The sequence below is a fragment of the Daucus carota genome, chromosome 9 (assembly GCF_001625215.2).
Source record: "Daucus carota subsp. sativus chromosome 9, DH1 v3.0, whole genome shotgun sequence".
In the NCBI taxonomy this organism is placed as follows: domain Eukaryota; kingdom Viridiplantae; phylum Streptophyta; class Magnoliopsida; order Apiales; family Apiaceae; genus Daucus; species Daucus carota.
Genome location: NC_030389.2, coordinates 27,739,684 through 27,759,740, shown reverse-complemented (window position 1 = coordinate 27,759,740; position 20,057 = coordinate 27,739,684). Strand labels below are relative to the sequence as shown.

Genomic DNA, 20,057 nt, shown 5'->3' with positions numbered 1-20,057 from the left:
CAAAGAAGCTTCTTCCCGGTTTCTATGATCAGTACTGGCATTCGGGAACCTAAAGCATATCTATAGTGTTAAAAGAGGCTGCGGCTAACTATGGAGATCAACGAAGGACTTGCTTCATTCTATGTCTAAAGTGTTCAAGGAAATGGTCTCTATCGTCTGACGGCAAAAAAAGTTACATTGTTTCTATTAAGACCATACTCTACATTCTATACCCGACGTTACGAGTGGAATGTTGGTTGGTTTGGTTGAGAGTACTTGCTAAGGTGCAACAACTTGGCCTAACAAAAACAAAATCTTATACAATGTGATCAACAATTTGGCCCAACAGAACAGAAGCCTATTGAATAAAACAGAGAAGGTTGGTTAAGTAAAACTATGCAAGGCCAAACTGATTAGATAGATCGACAATATATTGAGAAAAGCCAAAGGTCTTTATTGTTACTCATTCAAAATTGTACGCTGGGAAACAAAGCAAATCAAATACAGATGATTTTCCTAGCATAGCGTGAATATAACAGATATGTAGGTGCTACACACCAAACAAAATAATGACCGAGGAAAGTAAAGAAGTGAACAATACAGGTAAGTGAGGTTACTCCAAAGAATCTATCAAGTCTCTAAAATTAAACACAAGCCAATTAGCTTCTGCTGCCACAGCCTCTCGTAATTGAACTCCAGCATAGCATATGTACAAATCAGCACCTCCAGGTTGACGAGCCTGCAAAGGATAAACAATAACAGTATGTATAGGGGGTATAAGTGGATCAGTGCATTCATTGGATTTAATATCTATTTTGGATACAAGCGATCACATATAGTGTGAAGGTGTAAGAGCTAGAATCTTCGACTTTCTTCTGATAGGCTATTCAAACACAATTCTTACTATACAAAACTCACCTTCACTGACTTATTAATAGAGCTACCACCTCCTTCACCTTGAAAGGTCTATAACCACTTATTACATCCCGTTATCCCGATATATACTCGAGCAAGAAAGTCAACAATACTAAAAGCAATTATTATGACAAGTCTATTTTACACAGATTTGCAATAAGGAAATGAATCAAAGTATTTTTTTTAAGTAGTTTGCAGAAAGAAGTTTTATAATACTCTCCTCACCTCAAGATCAGTGGCACCATCTCCAATCATGACTAGTGCTTTGTAATTATGAGCCTAGAAAGTTCATCAAAGTTCTGTGTCAATACTGGTCACTAAATAGAAAATTTAAATAGCATTAATCAAAAACTGAAAGAGACCTTTTTTAGCTGTTGTACAGCAGTTGCTTTTCCACCACTTCTTGAAGTTGGTTCATCTTTATCGAATCCCAGAAACTCCCCAGCACTTCCAAATAGCAGCTGATTAGCAAAGATGTTCTCTTGTGGTATTCCAAGAATTGATGCAACGGGCTTCAAAAAAAAGTTTTAGTAAGAAACATCATATAACTCTATAATTTTTTTGATACATATCGGTTAAGGAGACAGAGTTTTGACTTCCAACTCCTGAAGTCAAAACTTCAGCATAAGACTTGTGATATCTAAGGCCACAACAGATGAGGTAACCCAGGACTTGAAGGTCTTTTACATCTCCATAATTGTTTATAGAGAAGAGAAATTAACCCTTAAGATTACAAAGCCTAGAAGGTAGAAGCTAACTAGCAGTAGCAATAAAATGTTGACATTTTAAACAGTGCTACAGATATGAGCAATATAAACACAAACTGAAAAGCAGGAGTAATATAATCATTTCAATCATGACAGAGCAAGTCCGATGCATTGAGGTATTTGATTCTATACTTCTATAGCTAGAATATCGAACAAAATCTAAAAAAACACCACTCCAATGCATATCTATAGTTAAATGGAAAAATGCATAAATAGACGATTAGTTCTATTGTCATCCTTGCCACATCATCTTCTAATAAAAAAAAACAGGGAAGGGGGGCATTTATTTAGGTGGATAAATTTGGACTTGGAATTCATGTTCCATTTTAACACAAAATGTCACTTTTTGGTAATTTGGTGCCAAAATATAGCAATAGTCATAGCCATTTTAGCATTAGCATTGAACTTGCTTTTATTTAAGTTATTTCGCAGTACTTACAATTTTTCATTTCATTTGTCAAAAGCTCACTAGATTTGGCTTATTTAATCAAATTGAAGATTCTTGCAGAGATTAAAACTCAAGTGATGTTCTAAAACCCAACAGAATGATATTTATAGATTATCCTTATTTCTCTTTAATTTCTTCTCACTTGTCCTACTCCTGCTAGTTTAGGTCTTTCAAACATACCTTTCATCATCTATAATGCTTATATATCACTAATTGAGTTATAATTGAAAAATATCATGTTTAGATTTAGGTTGAGATACCAAATGGTTGGCTTCTCTATATGAAATTGGAGATTAATAGGACATTATCAGGACAAGAGTTGATAGAATGTTTTCTGTCGGTGAAAATTATAACAATGATTCTCAGCAATCCTCAACACTCTACAAGGAATATCATAGTCTAGAGGAACTGATGGAGCTCAATTGATCAGATACCACTACACATACACCCAGAATGCTATGGCAATCCCAAAACTGTGAGTACTCTCACACATTTCTGTCGATTTAAAAGCATGCACACACTTATATAGACAACTGGTTAATATGCAATGCATTTGTAACTGTACCTAATCTTAAGTTTTATTACATGGATAATACATTAAAATACCTAATCTATCGTTCCTTTTATATGTATCACCTACTTATAAATTATGTGCTCAGCACCTTTTATAGCATACATAATACATTAAAATGCCAGATGTATGCTGACAAGCCATGTAGCAAGAGCACAACTTCATGAGGAAGATTTGCAAAGTTGAGTTTTTATTTTAATTAAATGAAAACCCATACAGAGATATTTACAAGCACTAACTAAAATATTAATAATTTATCCAATCGGTGCTTGTTCATAAAAACATTACAAAGAATATAAACTTCTAGATTCAAAAAGTTTCAAGCTTTCATACACAAAAGCAGTAGTGGTGTTCATACAAAATGCATATAATAAATCCAGATACATATATATTGCATAGATATACATATATTTCAAATCAGAAACATACATTAATCATTTGCCGAAAGCCTCCAGAGATCAAATATACATTGGTATCATTATTCCTCAGCTTACTAACCAATTCAGCTATGCCTGGGGAAATCCTACAGATCCAGACGGACATCAAATCACATACAAATGTAACTTAAAATTTCTATAAGCTTTTGAAAGTGAGAACTCTCCAAGAGAACACAGATAAGTTGAAGTGTAGTCACTGGCTGTGTCGATAAAATAAAAAATGATCATTTTATTGTAAGAATAATTGATATCCTCAAAATTTCAACAAAAACTCAGATGATACAATCATGGTGCAGGCGTCAAGCAGTCAATATTGCATCATAACCTCTCAAGTCTACTAAGTGCTTTATTATTCATTCCTGAAGCTTGTCCACATTTCTTTTCCTGGATCCAACATAAATTTGGGAAGTCATGTCCTATATATGAAGTCTTTAGTTGTGTATTCAGTCTAGAGGCGACAAATTCAATCGATATATGAGGACTCCAAGTTGATAAGACAGGATTTGAAGAAAAAACATAAAGGGAGAGGATGCACATCTACCTATCTACAACCGGTATATGCAACCAAAGGTAGCCATTACTTACACCAACTTTCAGGAGCTACTCTTAAGGAAGATGGCGTTTGAGATATAATCTGGAAAACAATTCTCATTCCAGCTTAGTTTACAAGATAAATATCACATTAAATCATTAAAAGAGTTGTTGATATATGGTGATTCTGCTGGTCATGATCAGAAGATGTAAACAATTCGTTTGTGGATCAGTTTCTTTCATCATGATGGTCAAAGTACTGGCTCGGTGATGCAGTAACTATGTCATCTAACATTAATTATACAAATAACAGGTGACCAATTGATTTATTAGTGACGTGGACGTCATAAAACAAAACAGAGGACATCGGCATTATAATCCAAATAAACCAAGTTCACATACTTTGGTGGCCTTGTCTCAAGAAAATCTTGTACTTGGCGCAAGGAAGGATTAAAGAGAGAAAGCCTAGCAGCTAATGCTTCCTCGAAAGGAACAGACCCGTTCATTGCCCTATGAAAAAGGTAAAAGTAAAACATCTCAAACATGATAACAGATGAATGTAAGCACATTGGATGTTTACTCAAAACCTTCCCACCTAGCAGTCCATTCAGCAACAGCCTTGCCAGCACCACAAAATTCTGCAAGTTCATCAATGCCCTCGTCCAAACACACTGTACTATCAACATCAAAGCATACAGCATCTGCACTCCGCCAAATCTCTAGAACCTCTAAAAGTACATAAAAAAAAAACAAATAAAAAAACTGTGCGTAAAAAGTTCTATAAGATACATTTCATTTGACCATTACTGATAAACAAAGATCTACTATGATTCTTTTGGAGCATTTTACCAATTTCAGTTTCGATTGGGGCTAAACGAGATATACCATTCACTCGGGTTTTAACGAATTATATACCTTTCGATGGCAAAGTATTGTCGAAACGATCCATCGTAGAGGGTTGAGCAGATTCAAACGAAGCAGAAACCACCAAATTCAAGAACCTAGACTTACTAGTAGCTGAATATTTCACAGAAACAAGCTTTGGGAAATATAGATGGTTTTGAAATCTCCTACAATTAGCATAAAAAGGGTTGATTGCTCCACTACCCACCAATGCTTCCATAATCATATTAATCTGCCAACTGAAATTATATAAAAATGAGAACTTTACAATTGATACATTTACAAACACATGGTAGACATATATGAATAAAAATAAATTTAATTATGTGCGCAATGCAAAGTGAAAATGGGATCTGAGAAATTATAGTACCTGTTTGCTGAGATTCTGGAGAGCAAATGAAAGGGTAGGTGATGTGAGAAAATGATGAAACTGAAACACACACGTACAGTATTTAGAGTACACTTGTTTAGAATGTAAGGAGAAGTATTGTACAACTACCCCGACTCCCCGAGGGCGCTTTCTTTTACGTTGCGCTATTTTATTTCGGGCAGCCAACAGCAATCGATTGATGTGGAGCGCTTAAGTAACACACAGATCTTGGACCGTTTAGCGCTCAACATGGGAATCCCCGTCCATATTAAAATTTCAATATGATCTTGGTCGCTGGATATGCATCCAACAGCTCAGGATCAGTGTGTTTTTTAACCAGTCCGTGGCACACTGCCAAGGACCCGGACCCGGACCCTTTTATTTTTTCCGCTCCGCCATATTTTATTTTAGATACGCCCAAATACGAATTATGCAGTAATTTTCTGTAACCAAAATTTTAACTTAAACTTTTTCCAGTTCAAATTCAAAACTTTTGGATTTTTAATATAGTAAATTCAATGTACTCAGGAGTAAATTATTTTTTATGTTAGTCGAGTAAATATATTAACTATATATACTAATTTATAACTTGTGTTTTGTACGGATTTGTTTAAATATATATTTATTTTAACAATTTGTACTTGTATTTTGTAAAAAATTATCTACTATTTCGTTTTAATTTTAGCTATTTTTCATTTAAATAAAAATAATTCGTAGCTAAAATTTTAAAAATCTCAGTATATTATCTAAAATACTAGAATTTATAAACATTCAAGAAAAAAATGTATAAAACTCCATAAAAATTAGTTTTCGAACACATATTTTGAGGTGTCTATTTGATATTTATTCAAACAATATCATGTTGAATTTGATGACTAATTTGATATAAACACTTCACTTCAATGAGCACTTTAAGATTTAACCCAACAGAGGAAAGATACTCACTTAAAACATTTCGAGTTATACTAATCTCAATAGACCAGCCCCGTAAATCTTTACATGAAGGCAAAGCTTTTGACCAAAAAATTAAATTGCCACACAGAATTATGATTTTGGGGCAGGAAGTCATTTACCCATATGATTCTATAAACAAAATAAACATAGGGTTATCATTCTGACTCATTTTCCAATTTTGTGATTCTGAATCATTTTTAGAAAAACCAATCGAGTTAAACATCAACATCCTCTTCAAAATCTATTTATGATATCCTGTATTGGAGGGCTACTTCTATTAAGCTCAAGCAACCAGAAGAAACAAGTAAAAAGATGAGTCTCAAAATCACAAATACCCCCACAACATAAGAAAGGTAATTATAAAAGTGTAACAAGTCAATAACCCAAAGATGTAAAGAGGCCAGGAAAACTACTTTCTGTTGGAAATACTGATTATTATAACAACATAGAGGCAGTTATATATTATTTTAAACAAGCCAAGGCCAAGCAAGTTTAAACAAAACGCGAAGGTAAAACACATGCATATCAGTGACTGTAAGACAAGAGGAAGGAAAGAAATTGTACCAGTAGCCATAGCTTGAGGCAACGACATGTACAACACGAAAATGACAAGAACAGCTGAGTCGTCAGGCCTTATACGAAGACCTGACTGCTCTTGAAGAGAATATTGCCCCCACCTGCTGCACTGGGGATGCTTGCAACACCTCCTCCAGGATAAAACAGCTCAGAGCTTTGAACTACAGCACTTTCGAAGCTCAACAACGACTAACTCCTCACTCGCCAGAAAACCAACTTCTGAACTGACTGTGTTTGGGAGAGAAAGTAGAGAGGAAGAAGAGAATGTAGGTGTGGTGTGTAAAACTCAGCAACTTAGTCCTCTATTTATACTAGAGGCTAAGTGTAACTGACCACCCAAATTTAATATAAGAATTTAAGCTGCACATTAAAAATAAATCGTAACAGCTGATTTATTATAATGTAACAGCTGATATATATTAATCCACACATTAAACCAGCCGTTTTATATATATATATTTTAATTTCTGAATATATCATCAGTTACAAGTCCAGGTTCATTGTATCTGACTTAGCCCACAATTGTATAATCCGACCCAGTCCAATTGAGCCCAACAGACACAACCCAGCCCAACTGATAAATAAATTCTAATTAAAATATTATATTAAACCAATACGAAATAAAATTCCCCGCCCAGGTCGCCTCGCGTACGCGAGACGCCGAGACATTCGCCCAAATCGCCCTTCGACCCGACCCGACCCGTGACGTGACGTGACGTGACGTGACGTGACGTGACGTGCCGTGCCGAGCCGAGCCGAGGCGTGGCGGGGCGGGGCGGCGGCGGCGGCGCGCGCGTGGGCTCGTGAGAACACCACGCACCATAACACACCTTAGTAGTTATGCACTACCCATGTGTGTTATACTATATAAAGCCAACACCCCCCTTTATTTCTTTCAATGTGGGACAAACAACATTCTCTTTCAAGCTCTTTCAAGCCACTAACTTCAACTTCATTTCTCTTATGGATTTCCTTAAGAAAATTCTTAAACCCATACATGAAAGTTTAAGTTCTAATATCTAGAAACAACTTCCAATCATTAGATTATGGAATTAACAACAAGAACATAATAAAATTATGAACTTAGAACACCATTTTCTAACAATCCCCCACAAATCCATACAGAAATGCGTTTCAGGTTTCTTATCATGACTTGTTTTTCAGAGTCGGTACCCTTCCGGGTTTGAACCCTCCTAAGTTCTCTACTTCAATGGCTACCGGATTCAGATGGAATGTTTCACCTTGAATCTTAATCCGTTGGGTGTAACCACTTTCCATAGACAACGACAAATCAATGGCTATGGAGCCAATCTACAGCTTTGAGACATTAATGGTCATGTCTCGATCCTGTTCGTCGAATGCTTCAAGGAATAACCCTTTCCTCTAATTGCGACCACACAATTACATTCGCTTAGCTGGGCATCTCCAGAGATATACTGCTAATATCTCGTCTAACGACTTGATCCCATTCAGAGTTTGTAACACTCTTACTATCTTAGCAGTCACAGTACCTTCTAGGTTTACAGGGGATAGACTCAGATACATAAGTAGCATCTATGTAGCAAAGGTACTACCAATTCACCCTTACAGCTTGTTATTACCACATTGAATACACTTCGAGGGATCTCCTCTCATGTGTATTGGGTTCCCACTGTTGATGAATTATGATGGGTTGACAGTCCCATCCCCAACCTTGACTTAAGGACTACTGCAGGTTCCAGTCCTTTAGTCAAAGGATCAGCTATATTATTCTGAGTTCCTATGAACTCTATAGCTATAATCCTGTCAGACACTAACCCCCTTATAGACTTAAGTCTAACTTGGATGTGTCTCTTTGTTTTAGCATTATGCTTTTTACTGCTAATCTTGTCAATAGTTGTTCGACTATCACAATGAATAGCAATCGCAGGAAGCGGTCTGCTTACTACTGGTAACGTGGACATAAGCCCATGTAGCCATTCAGCCTCCGTCCCAGTGGCATCAAGTGCACACAACTCAGCCTCAAATGTCGACCGAGTCACAATAGTCTGTCTAGTCGACTTCCAGGATACTGCTCCACCCGCAAGGGTAAACACATATCCAGTCACTCCATTGGAACCAGACTTCTTAGCTATCCAACTTGCATCACTGTACCCTTCAAGTACACCAGGAAACCTCCTGTAGTGTAAACTAAGGTACATTGTGCCTTTCAGATATCTAAGTACTCTATCAAGAGCATCCCAATGAGTTCTGTTTGGACAGCTTGTATATCTAGCCAACTTAGACACAGAATATGAGATATCTGGTCTAGTACAGTTAGCAAGATACTGCAAGCTCCCAATAATCTGAGAATATCTTAACTGAGACACAGGAACTCCAGAAGTATTCTTGACAAGGGCAACTTTAGGATCATAGGGTGTACTAGCGATTCTACACTGTGAATAACCATATTTCTCAAGTATAGATTTCTCTATATAATGAGATTGAGTCAAGGTTATTCCTTCAGTTGACTGAATCAGTTTGATTCCAAGAATCACACTAGCCTCCCCCATATCCTTCATTTCAAAGTGCCTTTTTAAGAATGCTTTTGTCTCGTTAATAATCTCAATATTGGTTCCAAACAATAAGATGTCATCCACATATAGGCATAAGATGACATACTCACTGCCTTTAACTTTGATGTAGACACACTTATCGCTTTCATTAACTTTAAAACTGAATGGCAATACAGTATCATCAAACTTTTTATGCCAATCCCTGGGAGCTTGTTTCAAGCCATAGATGGACTTGATTAACTTACATACTTTCCTTTCATTGCCAGATGCAACAAATCCCTCAGGCTGATCCATATAAATCTCCTCTTCAAGATCACCATGAAGAAAAGCCGTCTTTACATCCATCTGATGGATGATAAGACCATGGACCGAAGCCAATGCTATAAGCATACGGATTGTTACCATCCTAGCAACCGGAGAGTATGTGTCAAAGTAATCAATTCCTTCCTTTTGCTTAAACCCTTTTGCCACCAGTCTAGCTTTGTACTTATCTATTGAGCCGTCAGGGTTTAACTTCCTCTTGAAGACCCACTTGCACCCAATAGTAGAGCACCCAGGAGGGAGATCAACCAACTCCCATGTTCCATTAGAAACAATAGAGTCAATTTCACTCTTTACAGCGCCCTTCCAATGTCTAGACTCCGAAGAGTTCATAGCCTGTCGGAAAGTTAAAGGTTCGTCCTCGACATTGTAAGTGATAAAATCACTTCCAAAATCCTTAACTACCTTTGCACGCTTACTTCTCCTTGGTTCCTCTACTTCATTAGGAGTAGAACTACTACCAGGTTCCGCCCCCACATTTGTCATCTTTTCCACATGATCGGGAATGGAACTTGATGTGTGAGTGGGATCCTTATCATAGGTCTCTTGAGGTATACCAGTCTTCATAGGGTAGACATCCTCAAAGAATGTAGCATCACGAAATTCAACTATCGTGTTAGCCACTATACCATCTATGTCAGATTTTATTACTAAAAATCTCATAGCTGTAGTGGTCTCAGGATAGCCCAGAAAGATACAATCAACAGTCTTTGGACCTAGTTTCTTTCTCTTGTGTTCAGGGACAAGTACCTTAGCAAGGCACCCCCACACACGAAGATACTTAAGACTAGTCATCCTGCCTTTCCATAACTCTAAAGGTGTCTTATCCATGTGTTTCAGAGGAACTCTATTCAAAATATGGCAAGCCGTATTTAGAGCCTCTCCCCACATGTATTTAGGCAACCCAGAGTTAATTAGCATACTATTAATCATATCTTTAAATGTTCTGTTCTTTCGCTCAGCGACCCCATTAGACTCAGGTGTGTATGGTGGAGTAACTTCATGAACTATACCATTGTTTTCACAAAATTCATTAAAGGAGTTACTTGTATACTCACCACCTCTGTCAGATCTCAAACGTTTAAGTACCTTACTAGTTTGTTTTTCAACTTCAGTTTTATATATAATGAATTTACTAAGTGCTTCATCCTTATGTTTAAGTAAATAAACATAACAATATCTACTACTATCATCAATAAAGGTAATGAAGTATCTAAACTGGTCTTTAGTCAACACACCACCAAATTCACAAATATCAGTGTGTACTAAATCTAACAAGTCTGAATCCCTAACAATGTTATGAAAAGGTTTCCTTATTTGTTTAGCTGACACACATACTTGACATTTAGAATTCTTTTCTATGGTATGTTTTGGAATCAACTCTAAGTTCATCATATTCTTAAGAGCACCAAAGTTTAAGTGACCTAGTCTAGCATGCCATAAACTTGAGGATTCAACACAATTCACAGAAGGAAGAATAACATTATTTAATGTACCCAAAACGGGTTCAGCATTAATTACAAATAAACCATTTGACAAGTAACCCTTGCCAAAAAATGTACCAGTGTGAATAAGAACTACTTTATTACATTTGAAGGAAATTTCAAAGCCATTGGAAACTAAACAGCTTCCACTTATTATATTTCTACGCATGTCGGGAACATAATGCACTCTAGTTAGGGATAGAATACGTCCAGAAGGGAACTTCAGATCCACGTTTCCTATTCCATGTACTTGAGCAGCACTAGCATTCCCCATCGTCACTGTCAAGCTATGACTCTGTTGATAAGATACAAATAAACTAATATCAGCACAAATATGCACATTAGCTCCAGTATCTATCAACCATTCATTTGACAGATAGGTAGAAAATAATACAGGGTTGTAGGAAACATACCGGTCTGCGTTGGTTTCAGAAGCCGTAGCCTCACCAACAACCATGTTCACTACGGGCCCACTTGTAGTTGCAAGCACAGCATTCGCTTGTGCTACCACCTCAGCCTTCTTCGCCTTCTTTGTAGGGCAGTCCTTACTCCAGTGCCCAACCTGCCCACAAGACCAACACGGTTTGTTTGCCTTGGGTTTCTTGGCCTTGTCCTTGTCACTTTTAGGTTTATTAGCGCTAACTTTCTTAGCCACACCCTTCCTTTTCTGTCCTACAGTAGCTACATTTACCTTCGAGCTCCCGGCCTCAGTTGGCATCACATGTCCTTGTTTGGACTTGTGTTGTTCTTGAACCGAGATGTCCAGCATAAGGTTGGTCCAGGTGATCTCTCCTTTCTGTCTTTTCAGGGAGAGAGAGAACTCCTCCCAAGACTTCGGAAGCTTTTCAATCACACTCATAACCTTGAACTTTTCAGGGAGGTCCATTCCGGACTCCTTCAAAGCATGCACTATCATCTCGAATTCATGCACTTGCTCAGTCATGGACTTGTTGTCCACCAGCTTGAATTCAAGGAACTTAGCCACAGAATACTTCTCAAGACCCTGAGAGTCAGTATTATGTGTCTGGTCCAGCTTCTCCCATAAGAGTTTTGCAGAATAGGCATCAGAGGAATACACATCAAACAATGTGTTAGTGAGAGCAGCCAGAATGGCCGCCCTGGCCACACCATCCTTCTCAGCCCACTTCGCAAAGCCCTTTACAGTTTCAGCTTTCTCTTGATCCACCACTGGTTTCTCATACTCCACAACAGGCCACAGACCCTTTACAGTCAACCACAATTTCATTCTTTTCTGCCAGCGAGAAAAGCCTACACCACCATTGAACTTCTCTGGCAAGCCAGTTAATTCAACGGCTTGTGGAAAACTGTAAGTGGTCCAATCAATGGCCACAACAGATGCACCAGAACCACTACCACCACCAACAACGGGAACCTCAGTTTCACTCGACATTATGCTAAATAATATATAACAAATATTCTCTTCAAGAATGTTGGAAATACTGATTATTATAACAACATAGAGGCAGTTATATATTATTTTAAACAAGCCAAGGCCAAGCAAGTTTAAACAAAACGCGAAGGTAAAACACATGCATATCAGTGACTGTAAGACAAGAGGAAGGAAAGAAATTGTACCAGTAGCCATAGCTTGAGGCAACGACATGTACAACACGAAAATGACAAGAACAGCTGAGTCGTCAGGCCTTATACGAAGACCTGACTGCTCTTGAAGAGAATATTGCCCCCACCTGCTGCACTGGGGATGCTTGCAACACCTCCTCCAGGATAAAACAGCTCAGAGCTTTGAACTACAGCACTTTCGAAGCTCAACAACGACTAACTCCTCACTCGCCAGAAAACCAACTTCTGAACTGACTGTGTTTGGGAGAGAAAGTAGAGAGGAAGAAGAGAATGTAGGTGTGGTGTGTAAAACTCAGCAACTTAGTCCTCTATTTATACTAGAGGCTAAGTGTAACTGACCACCCAAATTTAATATAAGAATTTAAGCTGCACATTAAAAATAAATCGTAACAGCTGATTTATTATAATGTAACAGCTGATATATATTAATCCACACATTAAACCAGCCGTTTTATATATATATATTTTAATTTCTGAATATATCATCAGTTACAAGTCCAGGTTCATTGTATCTGACTTAGCCCACAATTGTATAATCCGACCCAGTCCAATTGAGCCCAACAGACACAACCCAGCCCAACTGATAAATAAATTCTAATTAAAATATTATATTAAACCAATACGAAATAAAATTCCCCGCCCAGGTCGCCTCGCGTACGCGAGACGCCGAGACATTCGCCCAAATCGCCCTTCGACCCGACCCGACCCGTCCCGTGACGTGACGTGACGTGCCGAGCCGAGCCGAGCCGAGGCGTGGCGGGGCGGCGGCGGCGGCGCGCGCGTGGGCTCGTGAGAACACCACGCACCATAACACACCTTAGTAGTTATGCACTACCCATGTGTGTTATACTATATAAAGCCAACACCCCCCTTTATTTCTTTCAATGTGGGACAAACAACATTCTCTTTCAAGCTCTTTCAAGCCACTAACTTCAACTTCATTTCTCTTATGGATTTCCTTAAGAAAATTCTTAAACCCATACATGAAAGTTTAAGTTCTAATATCTAGAAACAACTTCCAATCATTAGATTATGGAATTAACAACAAGAACATAATAAAATTATGAACTTAGAACACCATTTTCTAACACTTTCCACATGCTTTAGTTGAATTAAGAAATCGCCTAGCAGCATCCAAACTCAATTCTTCATGAACCTACAAGAAGCAAAGGATATCAGTTACTATCTTTGTAAACTGTCTCACAAATTAAAAGAGTGACTACATAAACAATTAATATAGAATAATATCATACAAGTTTCTTATGAACATGTTGGAATTCCTTGCAAAATCGGTCAGCCTCTGCTGCACCAAGCTGTGAAACAAAAAAAATGATAATCATCAATGTCTCCAATGTCTTTAATATATGATGGCACAAAATAAAACTGGGAACTTGGAGAATTCCTTTATTCGAGTGTACAAAGCAGAATTTCGCAGCATTTTATGTGGGCAACTAAAGAGAAAAACAATACTAATGTTTCCCGAACTAGAGTTTTCGAGCATGAAAATCCCAAATGGAAGATTAGGGATGCTTAATATGGATTCGGATTGGTCAAAGATATTGTCTACTGCTGATAAATCAAATGCACTTAATTATGACAAATTCATCGAACATAATCAATCAAAAGGATGTCAAAAACTTAGTCATCCAGAGACCTTTCTCTTGCTCTCTATAAAGAGGCATCTGGTTTATCTTGAACTAGATTGGTGCAAGCATGAAAGGTGAAGTGCCCAACTTCAAGATACCAAATCCGACTAAAATTTGATACCCATCCCTGTGTCATGTCCTTCGGACACGAGTACCATACTTTTTAAGGTGTAAAGGAAACACAGGGGCTAGGGAAGCATCTGGATGCCTAGGCAGTAAGGCGCTCGCCTAGGCTTCTATTAGGCATTCAACTACATGCAAGCACATAGATTATAAATTAGGTACACATATTTTGTTTATATCTAAGAATAATTATGTTAATATATAACTAGTTTATTTGATTAAACTAAACAAATTTTATCATTTTTTCAATTTAAGACTGTTCTAATTTATATCATAGTTCGATTGTCATGTCACAATTTTACGATGTTACTACTTAAATTCATAAGCAAGTTCAAATTTCTCAAGAATCAAAAGACTATTGTCGACTATGTACTCTCCAGATGGACAATATGGTGTATAAGACTGAAAATGAAAATAACAACAAACTTTATCACAATCTCCTCTGAGCATCTAATAAAAATTGGTGGCAACACATACTATTCCAAATGCTTGGATTAAACAGTTCTGCTTAGATCTTATATAAGAAGACAGGACATGACCAATCATAAAGATAGTGTAGTAATAGGATCTTTGTGTTAGACACCCATTCAGCAAAGCATGTAGCCATCACACAACAATGCATCGACACCTGCATGGTCAAGGCAGATGAAAACAGAGCTGCCAATCTAACATGATGGTATTTGCAACTTAAAGTCACCCCAGATGAAGGATACAAACTCTACCCTGACACTGTTATATATCAATGTAATAGGGTTAATTATCAAATTCATCACTCAAGTCGACAAAAGATATCAACTTCATCACTAATCTCCACGGGTTCTCACTTGACTCACTAAACTGATTTGACGGTATCAAAAACATCACTACCCTTAACTTAGCTAACGGAATCATAGATGAAGTGACAGCTGGACAATATAAATAGCAAAAAATGGTTGACGGAGCGACAACTAGCAGAATAGATGGAAAACGGCCAGTTAGTTGTCCGGGAGGTTTGTACCAAACAAAGACATGGACAAATATTTATATTTTTTTTTTCCAAAACTAATATATTTATCTTAACTATGTATTTGGAAATAAATGAGAAGAATGCAACAAAATATTTGAATACTTTCACATCTGAAAAAGTCCAGACATAATTTATCTAAGAAATAAATTATCTTAATAGTTAAGCCAAGTAAATTATCCACAAAATAAATTATCCAAAAGCAGTTAAGATAATTATCCACAAGAATTTATTTTGGATAAATATTGAACAAGAGAAATAGTTTAACTATAATATTAAGCTAAGTAAATTATCCACAAAATAATTTATCCAAAATAATTTTAATCTCTTGTTCAAATATTGAAATATTTTGTTGCATTCTTCTCATTCATTTCCAAATACATAGTTAAGAAAAAAACATTAGTTTTGGAAAAAATACAAATACTTTTCCATGTCTTTGTTTGGTATAAATATCCTAGAAAAAATTACAACTAGCTAGCCATTTGCCATCTATTCTGCTAGTTGTTGGTCCGTCAACCATTTTTTGCCATATGTACTGCCCAGCTGTCACTCCGGTTTATGATTCCGTTAACTAATTTAACGGCAGTGATGTTTTTGATACCCCAAAATCAGTTTAGTGAGTCAAGTGAGATCCCGCGGAGATTAGTGATGAAGTTGATATCTTTTGTCGACTTTAGTGATGAATTTGATAATTAACCCCAATGTAATATGACAACAATAATCAAGCATACCTTTTTTGCAGCAGCCGACCTTAGCTTCTCCCAAAATCCATCTGAAACCATACATCAGAATGAGTATTTTGTGTTTACATTCAAAAACTAATATCTTGCATAACAATTTGTGCTATCTTCTGAACATGTAAAACATTTTCTGAAAAATGTAAGAATGCAACTACTTAATGAGATTCAACTGACAAACTGAAAGTTATTCTAATAAGATTACATATCGTAGAATGACCGATGTCAATGATAAGATGGATTCATTATAATTAAATAAAAAAAATGGTATTTGGTTGATTTACCTCATAAATAAATGTAAATGCATCTTTAAGAAGAAACTAAGATTTCGATAGCATTGTCAAAAGGTAAAGGGCACAACTGTGGCCAAAGTTTATAAGCAATAATAAAATGTGGGCTTCATTAAAAACTTTTCACCGATCACTAGACTAACATCCATAAGAGTCTTCATTTTTATAGTTGCCCTCCATAATCTGGTTGTTCGCCTTCTTAAACGTTGAACTAGATAAAGAAATTAATAAAAACCTGATGGTTTTGTGATTCATGGGCAAGAACAAAATGTGGGCAAGTTAAATACGACCTTGTATAGACTAAAGCAACTGCCTACACTATGGCATGAGAAGTTTCACAATCTTATGATGTCAGATGACTTCAGTGTTGATGGAAGTGAGAAATGCATGTATTATAAGTATAAAAATGGCATTTGCACTCTATCCACGTATATGTAGATGGTCTGATGATATTGACACAAATATATATCAACCAAAATAAATCATCACTGTTTGCCAAATTTGATAAAACAGATCCTGGAGAAGCTAGTGTAATCCTCAGTATTATAATCACAAGGATCAAAAAAAAAAGGGACATTTTTAAGATCAGTCTTGACATGTTGAGAAAATCTTAAATAAATACAATTACTTTGACTATAAACCTTCTAATATTTATTTTTATTAGGTTCACATGCATACACTAATGTGTCTCCTAGTTGTGTAGTACTACTCTTCCATTTCCACACTTAAATTTGTTACATATAAATATCATTCATATATACATGTAAGCAATAACAGTGAAACCTATATACATATATCAATGCATACCATGTTCTTCAATTCCTTTAATATCAATATCCTTGTTTGACTCTGAATCCCAAGCATCCTGCCAGTCATCTACCTGATGAAGCTCCACTATTAGCATGCTAAGCTAGAAGGTAAGTACTAAGCACGAAGATACAAATGATACCTGCTCATTCTGGATGGAGCGGGAGGTTGCTTGTGTTGATGATTCCGAGTCAGCCTGAAATAATGAATTACAAGTTCAAACAAGGACAGCAGAAGATAGTATTGAACTCGTGCCCTATGTATATGACGGTTCAGTCAGATATAAATGTAAGGTGCTATACATTTGGGATATGACATGATCATACCATTAAGAATAGAGATAACAGAACAATTGTGAAACCAAAATGTTCAAGATCTCCGAATGAAAAAACATGTTAGAAACACCAATTTGGATAATAAATAATTAAATCTTACTTTCAACATAGTAAGTTCCATCTACAATGACCTTAATAAACTGTGTTTAGTGGCTCTATATAACAAAACAAGTGTAGCTACAATATATTCTTAATCAACATCATTACCCGGTGCACCCTTATGTGCTTTTAATAGGGGTGTAATTCGGGCCGAGCGAGCCGAGTTTCGAGCCGGGCTTAATTCGAGCCGAAGTTAATCGAGCCGAGCCGAGCCGGCTCGTTTAACTAATCGAGCCTAAATCCCTGCCCGAACTCGACTCGGTTAATTTCACGAGTCGAGTCGAGCCGGCTCGTTTAGCTAAACGAGCCGGTTTTAGCGAGTCGGGCGAGCGGCTCGTTTAATTTTACACTTAATCGAGCCTAAACCTCTACCCGAACTCGGCTCGTTTAATTTCACGAGTCGAGTCGAGCCGGCTCGTTTACTTAAACGAGCCGGAACCTTTGCCCGAGCTCGGCTCGTTTAACTAAACGAGCCGAGTCGAGCCTACTTAAACGAGTTCGAGTCGGGCGAGCTCGCGAGCCGCCCGACTCGAATTACAGCTCTAGCTTTTAACTTTTAGGTAGATGAGTGCATAATTCATATTTTAAAACTGAGTGATGACCATAACATCCTGTACTCCAAGTTTCAAATTTTGTTAGATTTATCAAACATGTAAATCCAATTCTTGTAGTCTCCACACTTGTCTCTCTTCAGACATTCTAATAACAAAATTCAAGCACTTGGCCCGACATTACAATCTACAATCCAAATCTGGATCCAAAAAAGAACTTAGCATTCTCTCCATCCAAAATACTGCACAATTTGTTCCATTGGCAATATCACTATTAATCGCGGATCACAGCTTCTACTCTTTTCATTTAAAAAAAAAAAAATACGAGTGAATGGAAATGAAATTTTAATGACAAATTAGAGAAATTCGTATAATAACATATAATATCTTGAAACATATAACAACAGTGTTGAATTGAGTTGAATGAGAACTCTCAATTGCAGTAGTGTATAACGATATGCTCTGCTTACTAAAATTACAAAACATCGCCAGAATACTCAACAATAATTAGGTGATGTATGTGTAGATTAATAAACAATTATTGAATTAAAATCGGAGAAACAAAAGCGTAGTAGGATAGAAGCAAGTTTACCCGATAGTTGCGAGATCTCACGATAGGAAAGAGTTCAAGTATTTGACGAAATTCATGTTTCTCCATACTCAACTCAATTCACCTCTGCCCCTCTGTTGATTGCAGCTTATTTCTGCTCACCAGGTCATGCCACGGGTTTCGCTGTCTTTTAGAAAAAAGCCCCAGATAACAATATTATTGGGTTTAATGCCCCAAATAATCTGTTTTGAAAAAATGGCCTTAAATGACAAACAGAGACGCAAGGCAATTAGCGTTTTACTATTTAGGAAAAACGGTACTTAGTGTAGCGTTTTAGATATTATTACAAACCAAAATGCTAGGCGAAGTAGCGTCTTTTATGTTTATATATAGCCCCTTTTAAACACCAACGGCTAATCACTGCGGTTGTTTATATATATATTAGCTCTACAATCACCAACGCCACTGCAATCAAGCTATTGATTCAACCATTTGAGCAAAATAATCATGGATTTTCAAGTAAGTTATGAGATCACCAAATGATTACACGAGCACTAACAACTCTGCTGAATTTTATATTGCTTTTTAATGTATGTGTGCTATGTGTTTGATAAAAGGTTTGTATGGATTTTAGGAGTAACTACAGTTTAAATTAAACAGATAATGCTGGCCTGTTCTGTTTCGATGCCTACTGTAACAAGGCCATTAGGGCCTGGTGCAATTACAGTGACCTACTAGCATTCTATCCTAGTATTTTTATATTGCGTCTTTTATTCATTAGTGTTGTCATTTCATCGTTCAGAACATTCTAACATAACATTCTGCACTACTAGTGTTCTTGGCTTGGTTTTTATGGAATTAAAATGTGATTAGAGCTTCCACTTTTATCACATTCTAAAAGACTTTGCATATGATGCTACTGCCTCTTTAATTTAATTGTTTGTCTAGAAGCAACCTCACGATTGTTCTTGGAATTTGCCGCTTCACACTTTTTCTCCTTATTTAGTTGTGATGTAGAATAATTCAGTGCAGTGAAATGTTCACTTTTTTAATTAATTGGGATAATTGTGGATTACAAAAGCTGAAATGTCATATTATGAATTAATTAGGCTCTCCTCGTATATAGTCAATTGAGATTATGGATAAGCAATTCGATTGTTGATCTGAGTTGAATTTAGATATTAGTTCAGCTAGCTCTTCGATGACTTATAGTCTGAAATTATAGATTGAGCCCTGGTTGTGATTGAGCCCTGGATGTGATTGGCTGTAATTTGTATACCAGTATCGTTTTAATGTAGCATCTATGCAAATAATTTTAAATTGATTCTTGTTGCCTTTTATGATGTAATTACTGATGAGTTGATTAGGCCAGGCTTTATTTGTTTGTTTTGTTTTATTGGTGGTGTGCAGATGAGCTTTCAGCTTAGTTGCTTTACTTGTGCATTTGTCTAATTAAATAGCCAACTAACAAGTTGTTTCACTAATATTCAAAAACACACACACTCAACCAAATTATAGTTCCCA

At 36.7% G+C, this 20,057-nt stretch overlaps 2 protein-coding genes across 2 annotated transcripts; both read right to left on the bottom strand.

Moving 5' to 3' along the window:
• Positions 1 to 412: 412 nt before the first annotated feature.
• Positions 413 to 5,108, bottom strand: LOC108200513 (phosphoserine phosphatase, chloroplastic). The gene is made up of 8 exons (XM_017368692.2): positions 4,922 to 5,108; positions 4,564 to 4,790; positions 4,244 to 4,376; positions 4,051 to 4,158; positions 3,110 to 3,203; positions 1,257 to 1,406; positions 1,120 to 1,173; positions 413 to 718 (listed from the first exon to the last, which is right to left on the bottom strand). Exons 2-8 carry the CDS (start codon positions 4,775 to 4,777, stop codon positions 593 to 595), a joined length of 879 nt encoding a protein of 292 aa, XP_017224181.1. The 5' UTR covers positions 4,778 to 4,790; positions 4,922 to 5,108; the 3' UTR covers positions 413 to 592.
• An 8,368-nt stretch (positions 5,109 to 13,476) lies between these two features.
• LOC108200838 (uncharacterized) lies at positions 13,477 to 18,718 on the bottom strand. Its single transcript, XM_064085289.1, has 6 exons — positions 18,576 to 18,718; positions 17,141 to 17,194; positions 16,999 to 17,071; positions 15,896 to 15,936; positions 13,646 to 13,705; positions 13,477 to 13,548 (listed from the first exon to the last, which is right to left on the bottom strand). The coding sequence occupies exons 1-6, from the start codon at positions 18,639 to 18,641 to the stop codon at positions 13,477 to 13,479; spliced, it is 366 nt and encodes a 121-aa protein (XP_063941359.1). The 5' UTR covers positions 18,642 to 18,718.
• Between the last annotated feature and the right edge of the window lie 1,339 nt (positions 18,719 to 20,057).